We start from the raw sequence: 9271 nt of genomic DNA, 5'->3' as shown, positions 1-9271 counted from the left end.
ATGCACAAGCTGAGAGGAGGCCCTGGCCCTCCTGTCAAGGATATATATGAATTTTCTCAGGATGAGGAGGACCCTAACGTTTTTCTCGGAGCCAGGGGTGCAAAGGTGGTGTCTCCTGCAGCCGACTACATCAGGTCTGAGCATGAGCAAGCAGGCCTCTTCTCCTTGCTGCCATTGGAGGGTCAGGAACTGATGGAGCATGTGGTGCCACAGAAAAAGAAGCGTAAGAGATGCGGTGTGTGTGTGCCTTGTATGCGGAAGGAGAACTGTGGTACATGCAGCAACTGCCTGAACAGAAATGTCGGCCACCAGATCTGCAAACTGAGAAAGTGTGACAAGCTGAAGAGAAGAACAGGCCAGTGGGAGGTAAACGATCAAATCAAAATGCACTTCTCTTAAATAAAAAATATTACATTCAAGCACTTTTTATCCAGAGCAGGTATACATTTTATCAGTATTTATAAAATTGATTGTTTTGTTCTTGGATGCTGATTGGTCAGTAGTCATGCTTTATTCACAATAAAGCACAACTTTGACCTCTTCTCTGAGCGGTAGGGGTGGCAGGCACTCTGCTTCATGGGGGTGCCTAACAATATTCAACAATATGGATGATACCTCAAATCATGTGGCTTGTTGAGGGGAGCAGTGTTTCCCCTAGGAAAGCAGGGGTGCTGTTGTGCACGTGTCCAAGAGCCTGATATGCCAAACCTGTATTTACTGCCTATTAGGAGATTATCTATTATATTTCCTAACAACAAACATCATTCAAACAGAACAAACATTACACAGATGGATAACATTGTACAAAAATCTTGGAGATCTAGACTTTGAAGCTCTTTATGAACTTAGGGTTTTTAACAGTGCAATGCCATATAAGCACAAGTAAGACCATTGATAGCTCCTCATTACTATGTAATAATGATAATAAATCATAGTAGTTGTTATGAAAGAATTGTTGCCTAAACACATTTTGAAACTGTAACTACAACTGCCACAATTGTATTAAAAAATATGTTTAATACATTCTACCTAATAGATTTAAGCAATATCACACGAGCAAGAGTGTGATATGGTCCTACATCAGCACTAATGTGATTCGGCCACAGGCAGAAATGTATACATTCAAAAATGTATCACAGAAATAGTATCACAGCTTTTGCTGTTTCTGACAAGTTATTGGATAAACAAGGATGTGTGTGTGTGTGTGTGTGTGAGTGTGTGTGTGTGTGAGTCAGTGAGTGAGTGAGTGAGAGAGAAACGGATCGTGTGCGGTCACCTGCTGCCAATCCCAAGCAGAGGTGCTGTCAGCTTTATGAAGATCAACTTTCTCAGTGGAAAAATAGTGTCCAAGGGGGGGTATTTCTCCTTATTTTGCGGTAGCCGGTGCGCAAGAGTCTTTCACTATAGAAACCACAATGTCCTCCGCCTTTTTAAACAGCACCCATTGTGTAATTAATCAGTCTTGTCTCTCAGCTGTGATGAGCCGTAATGTTGAAGTTTTTAGTTTAAAGCCGTTTAAAGCTATTTCCTAGCTTTAGTAGTAGTAATACAAGCGATCACGAAGAGCTGTTTTATGTAAACACTAGCTGACGCGGATTCACTTCACGTCACCTAACTGGCTCATATTACACAAAAAATTATCTTTTGCCACCACCTGCTGGCTAACATGTGTAATGTAAAAAACAAAAAGACAATCAGAAGCTCTTAACACGTATGCACTGCTCTTACACTTTAGTCATTGGCGCGAGTGGTTCCGTAATTGCTTACGCCTAACTCTAAAAAGCACCGAACTCAAGATTGCCTCAGCGATCCGAAATTCTGCTTAGGCGGCCGCCAAACATTTTTCAATGGTGTGAGAACCATGGCATTGTTCTTTCCCTTCTGTACGCAACTCTGTCCGAACAGACCTGGCATTACATTGCGCCGCTGTTGAATGCAATACATGTATCTAAAATGATCTTACTTACAATTTTAACCTAGTGGATGCTAAAATGTGTACAAATTCCCATGACTCATTTCAGGAGGGACCTGAGCCTAATCTAGGGACCAGAAAATCATAAGAGACTTGGCTCTTTTGACCTAACAACCATGCAAATCACCCTAAAATCCTCTGACTGCAACTTCTGCATGGCAAAAACCACTTACATTGTCTTTAGGATATGTAAAATCTAGTTTCATAGCTTGTCCACAGTATTCCACAAGAGTCCCATGATGCTTTGCGGACGATGTGGTGGAACTTCCAGTTAAGCGTAAACAATTGTTATACTATGTATTAATGCAGCATTAAAAATTACAGAAACTTAAGAACAAATGATCATAGAATTATAGCGAGGTGATATTGTTCTTCCTCACCTATCTGTTAATGATTATAGGTTTGAGGATAATGGCCAACATAGCAAATAGAGTCTTTATCCCAATGGAAGAACCTGAGCAGGCTAACCTGAAAAGTAGTGTAGTAAGCTCAATCTAGCTTTATAATTGTTAGTTTACATACATTATTTCCATATCAAAATGCTGTAACCTACTTAACTGTGCAAAAGTTTTAGGCACTTGTGAAAAACTTTCAAAGTAAGGATTTCTTAAATTAATGACAAATAGTTTTCATTAATCAATTAACATCATACAAAGTCCAGCAAACAGTCAATATTCAGTAAATCAATATTTGGTGTAAACACTTCTGCCTTCTAAACAGCACCAATTCTCTTCCTTACACCTGGACACAGTTTTTCTTGGTTGTTGACAGATATAATGTTCCAAGCTTCTTGGAGAATTTGCCACAGTTCTTTTATTTAATTAGGCTGTCTCAATTACTTCTGTCTCTTTGTGGAATCCCAGACTGATCCGATGTTCAGTGGGGGGCTCTGTGAGGGCCATGCCATCTGTTGCAGGGCTCCCTGTTCTTCTATTCTATATGAAAAAGGAGTATTTGGGAGTAGAAAATGTATATTTCCTATTGACACACTAAAGTAGCAGATAAAAATAACCATCTTAAGACATGTTTTTGTGAAGCATCTTATGTGTCTTAGACTTTTGCACAGTAGTGTGTGTATGTGTGCGTATATATATATTAAATTGATTATATATATATATATATATATATATATATATATATATATATATATATATATATATATATATATATATATAATCAATTTAATCTATATTTTCTCCCATATACAATAATATACTCCAATCAGCCAGAACATTAAAACCACTTGCCTCATATTGTGTAGATCCTCATCGTGCTGCAAAAACAGTGCCAACCCACATCTCAGAATAGCATTTTGAGATGCTATTCTTCTCACCACATTTGTACAGAGCGTTTATCTGAGTTACCGTAGACTTTGTCAATTCGAACCAGTCTGGCCATTCTCTGTTGACCTCTCTCATCAACAAGGCTATGCTAACAAATGCTATTCTGAGATGCGGGTTGGCATGAGGGGGACCTACACAATATGAGGCAGGTGGTTTTAATGTTGTGCCTGATTGGTGTGTGTGTGTGTATGTGTATAATATATATATATACACCGTATTTACAGTTGAAGTCAGCAGTTTACATGCCCTTAGGTTGAAGTCATTAAAGCACATTTTTTTAACCATTCCACAGATTTCATATTAGCAATCTATAGTTTTGGCAACTTCTAATAGGCTAATTGGAGTCAATTAGAGGTGTACCTGTGGATGTATTTTAAGGCCTACCTTCAAACTCAGTGCCTCTTTGCTTGACATCACAGGAGAATCAAATGAAATCTGCCAAGACCTCAGGAAGAAAAATGGACCTCCACAAGTCTGGTTCATCCTTGGAAGCAATTTCCAAACACCTGAAGGTACCACGTTCATCTGTACAAACAATAATATGGAAGTATAAACACTATGGGACCACACAGCCATCATATCTCTCAGGAAGTAAACACATTCTGTCTCCTAGAAATTAACATATTTTGGTGCAAAAAGTGCAAATCAATCCTAGAATAACAGCAAAGGACCTTGTGAAGATGCTGAAGGAAACGGGTAGACAAATATCTATATCCACAGTAAAACGAGTCCTATATTGACATAACTTGAAAAACTGCTCAGCAAGGAAGAAGCCCCTGCTCAAAAACTGCCATAAAAAAGCCAGACTACAGTTTGCAAGTGCACATGGGGACAAAGATCTTACTTACTGGAGAAATGTCCTCTAGTCTAATTAAACAAAATTGAAAAAAATATAAAGGGTGAGGCTTGCAAGCCGAAGAACAACATCCCAACCATGAAGCATGGGGGCCACCCCCAGCATCATGTTGTATGGGGTGCTTTGCTGCAGGAGGGACTGGGGCACTTCACAAAATCAATGGCATCATGAGAAAGGAAAATTATGTGGATATATTGAAGCAACATCTCAAGACATCATCCAGGAAGTTAAAGCTTGCAAGGTCGCAAATGGGTCTTCCAAATGTAAAATGACCCCAAGCATACCTCCAAAGTTGTGGCAAAATGGTTTAAGGACAACAAAGTCAAGGTATTGGAGTGGCCATCACAAAGCCCTGACCTCAATCTGATAAAAAAAAATTGTGGGGAGGCCTGCAAACCTGACTCAGTTACACCAGTTCTGTCTGAAGGAATGAGCCAAAATTCCTGCAACTTGTGAGAAGCTTGGCTACCCAAAATATTTGACCCAAGTTAAGACAATGCTACCAAATACTATAACAAAGTGTATGTAAACTTCTGACCCACTGGGAATGTGATGAAAGAAATAAAAACTGAAATAAATAATTTTCTCTACTATTATTGTGACATTTCACATTCTTAAAATAAAGTAGTGATCCTAACTGAGACAGAGAATGTTTTCTATGATTAAATAGTCAGGAATTGTGAAAAACTGAATTTAAATGTATTTGGTTAAGGTGTATGTAAACTGACTTCAACTGTGTATATAGAATTTATTTATTCATGATACGAGATCCAGCTTTTGATCCTTAGGACAATTGAGGGACTCTTACAAATATTACACAAGGTGCAAACGGATCCTTAGTAATTTCTTTTTAGTCTGGAGCCCTGTGTGAAGCATTCAAAAAGGCTGATGCTGAATACAAATGATTTAAAAATTTCAAATGAACTTTCAGCACATGTACACACACCTGTAAGCACAATAATGCTATTGATTCTATGTAATTCATTGCGCTCCGTTTCTGGACATTTCTAGCGCTGTGCTTTGCGATTGGTTTCTGATCATAACATTATTGTTTTAGACAATACTTTAGTTTTGCTTGATTATTAGAATAACCATTAACTGCACACATTGTCTGGAAAATTTTAAAGACATCTTACAACATTTAAAAAGCAAGAATCTAACTGCAAGCAAGCAGTGAACCAGTCGCACTTCTGCCAGCCAACAGAAAATTCCGTCCACCTAGCAAAATACAGTGGACTCGCTGAGAATATTGCGAATAGCAAACCACAAAGGCTGTCAACAAGACTTAACCAATGTTAAGCTTAGATTTGAGTTTTTAACACTCAAGGGGTGGGGCTGCAGTCATCAGCCCTGTCTATAACCTGTTATTGGGCCAACTTAACGCATTCCTTTCCTGTCCTGTCTTAACAAGTCTCCTTTCATCTCTTCGTTGCCTAGACTGTAATGACCTGACAGTATGATGGAAATGACATGGGTCAGTTTCCTACAGATTTTTAGATGATCCACACCTAACAGAAGACACTTGGAGACAAGGAGACAAATTAGAAGACAAGGCTTAAGTGTGTAATTTCTTTGTAACTAGCGCCACCGAATGGAATTGCAAAAATAAACTGTTTACAAACAGCCTTGCGTTGGCTGTTGATCGAAAAAACAGATAGTCCAGACCTGATTTACATAATTGATTGAGTCAATGAAGAACACAGCTCATTTGGATATATAAATGCATAAGCGGCATTCTTACAGGTTTTTTAAGGAGTGTGCATGTGCATGAACAGACCATGTAAGTAATTCGTTGGAGGCATAATATCAACAAGTAAATACAGTGGAAATAATAAAAAATTTCTACGAGCAGAGTGGGAATAGCACATACACAATAAACTATACCCATTAAACACATCTCTGTAAAATATCTACTGTCCTTCACGTGTATGTGCTCGTACATTGGGGAAATCTCATTTCCATCTCCATCAGTACATCTCACTATTGCAGTGCAATTTCACTGCAGGTCGTAATGGAAACTTCAGGAAACAAACCTTCGTTTTCATCGGATTCCATGTTTGCTATTTACACAAGCGCCACAGGGAAATTATGTTTACTGATTGAGCCGCTTAGATTCGGGAGTAAATAGTACACCACTAGTACAATGCTTGTAAACGGGAACACTACTTTCTCGCAATAAGCTACTTTTTGGTGTCTGTAAACATTGTCACTGTTATTGTGTTGATGTCTATCTGAGTTTGCACTATACATGACTGAAAATAGACAGTTTGCATACAGATGAGCATAATAGCTGTTCGTTAAGGAGCCTGTTAGTGTTTGCACATTACTTTGGGAGGTTAGTTAAGGTATGGACATCAGCCCATAGAGATTGTAAAGCATTTCTAATGTTGAATTGCTCAGCTGCCCTGAGCAATGCTTCCTCTCAAAAGCTTAACAACGTGAGCCTTTCTTTGTTTTATTGTTTGCAATGTGCTTTTTTTTAAGTGACAGCTGCTATACAGTAGTGTCTTTTTCCAGAATGATCACATATACAGTGGCTAATCAAACACTTTCAATGAAGCTGGGTAGACCCCCACCCCGCACCGCTCAACACAGAGCAGCTGTCTGTTTTTGGTCTGCTGGATAAATGAGAATGAACTTCACTGCATTCATCATTATGTAGGCTCTAGCAAATTGAACCAATTTTGGCACATTTTGAAGAACAGTCATGCTTGCCCATACAGAAGTCGCTGGCACACTGCTAGAGTGTTGATGTTGGTTGCTACAATGATACTTTGTTGTTGGAAAGGTGTTCTTAGTGCTTTTGTTCTGTTGCTACACGGTTGCTCGGGTGTACTGAGCCAAAATAAAAATAATCTACCCCAGGTCTCACATTATACATTATACATAGTCACTAGATAAGGATTATGGATTTTTTTTTGCCTGAAAGTCTTAAGGGTAACTTTTACAGTAGACTTAGACGTTTGTGCTTATACCAAGCCATGCGGATTGAGCAATGGCAACAGTGATGTTTGCCTGAACAAGTACCACTAAAGTTGTATCTAGTTTTTATGGATTAATGTTCTACTGATGTACTTTTTTATGATAAAAGCCTTCAGTCTTTTTTCTGCTGCATTTTGAAGAGCTTATGATCTTTAAAGGGTCACTGCACTCACATGGATCCCAGGTGTGTGTATGTGTGTGTTTGAGCAGGTTTAGAGTCTGACCGTGGAGAATTCCTTTTGCTTACTTTATATACTCTGTTCTTTGACCTTTGACCATTGGAGGGGTGGGGGCTGACCTGTGCCCAAAAAGGAGAGGAAGCAAAGTGGGGGAGGGAGAGAGAAAAATAGAACCAGAGAGAGAAGATCAGAAGGAAAAGAGAAATGGTGGAAGGTAAAGGAGAACTATTGATAAACAGCAATGTTTTTTAGGGAAGCTAAGGACAATTGAAGGAAAGGTGTCTATATATCTGTGTGCGTGTGCTAAATGGGAAGAGCTAGACCTTTTATTTGATGCAAGGAAATTACAGTACTCTCTCTCTCTCACACACACACACACACACACACACACACACACTAGGGTTGCGCAGTATACCGGTACTGACAAAATATCGCAATACCATACCATGATATGATATCATCTTGTTATTTAATTTTGGTACCATATTAAAGTATGCTGCCATTAGCAAAATGTAATCTAAGAATTTTGAGATGAGATCAAAGACCATTTGAAAATAATAATAAAAAAGCCTCTGTATGGCCAAGTGTGATCATTAAACAGCAGAAGAAAGTTTACACACACATTACATTTAAATACATTTAAACTTAAATTAATTTTTTTTTTCCTCACACAATTCCTGACATTTAATCATAGAAAACATTCTCTGAATGTCAGAATAAATGTAGAGAGAATTATTTATTTCAGCATTTCTTTCTTTCTGGAGTAAACAGGTGGTACTATAAGCTTACATTTCTCAGGAATCTTCCTTATTATGGTCTGTGGGCATGCGATTAATTACGCAAAACAATTGTACGCGTTATTTTTTGTACAATTATTCGCACTGAATTAACGCGTTAAACCGACAGCCCTAATATACAGGCATATGCAAAAGTTTAGGCAATTTCCATGATTTTCATTTATAAATATTTGGGTGTTTGGATCAGCAATTTCATTTTGATATATCAAATAACTGAAGGACACAGTAATATTTCGGTAGTGAAATGAGGTTCATTGGATTAACAGAAAATGTGCAATATGCATCAAAACGAAATTAGACAGGTGCATAAATTTGGGCACCCTTGTCATTTTGTTGATTTGAATACCTGTAACTACCTAGCACTGATTAATTGGAACAAACAATTGGTTTGGTGAGCTCATTAAGTCTTGAACTTCATAGACAGGTGCATCCAATCAAGAGAAAAGGTATTTAAGGTGGCCAATTGCAAGTTGTTGTTCTCAAGTAAAATATCGGAGAGTCAAAGGTGAAGGATGGTGAGAACGGTCAAAAACAGCCCACAGACCACCTCCAAAGACCTACAACATCATCTTGCAGCAGATGGTGTCACTGTGCATTGTTCAACAATTCAGCGCACTTTGCACAAGGAGTCGCTTGAGGTATGCAAACGCATATTTGGACAAGCCAGCTTCATTTTGGAAGAAGGTGCTGTGGAATGATGAAACAAAGATGGAGTTATTTGGTCATAACAAGGGGGGCGTTATGCATGGCGGCAAAAGAACACAGCGTTCCAAGACAAACACTTGCTACCCACAGTAAAATTTGGTGTGGAGGTTCCATTATGACATGGGGCTGTGTGGCCAGTGCCGGTACTGGGAATCTTGTTAAAGTTGAGGGTCGCATGGATTCCACTCAATATCAGCAGATACTTGAGAATAATGTAGATGAATCAGTCACAAAGTTGAAGTTACGCCGGGGCTGGATATTTCAACAAGACAACGACCCAAAACACTGCTCAAAATCTACTCTGGCATTTATGTAGAGGAATTAGTACAATGTTCAGGAATGGCCATCCCATTCCCCAGACCTGAATATCATTGAAAATCTGCGGGCTGTCCATTCTCAGCAACCATCAAACCTAACTGAACTGGAGATGTTTTGCA

The 9271-nt window shown here is 38.7% G+C and overlaps 1 protein-coding gene across 1 annotated transcript in view; it reads left to right on the top strand.

Annotated features, from left to right (window-relative positions):
• The window catches only part of LOC127640304 (methylcytosine dioxygenase tet3-A-like), a 52320-nt gene continuing 43049 nt past the window's right edge, over window positions 1–9271 (top strand). Inside the window, exon 1 of the mRNA XM_052122782.1 lies at window positions 1–366. Within this exon, the coding sequence (XP_051978742.1) occupies window positions 1–366 (366 nt within the window). The remainder of the gene's footprint in view (window positions 367–9271) is intronic.

The sequence above is a fragment of the Xyrauchen texanus genome, chromosome 4, assembly GCF_025860055.1.
Source record: "Xyrauchen texanus isolate HMW12.3.18 chromosome 4, RBS_HiC_50CHRs, whole genome shotgun sequence".
Taxonomy (NCBI): domain Eukaryota; kingdom Metazoa; phylum Chordata; class Actinopteri; order Cypriniformes; family Catostomidae; genus Xyrauchen; species Xyrauchen texanus.
Note: the sequence above shows the minus strand (reverse complement) of the source record. Positions and strands in the feature narration are given on the sequence as shown.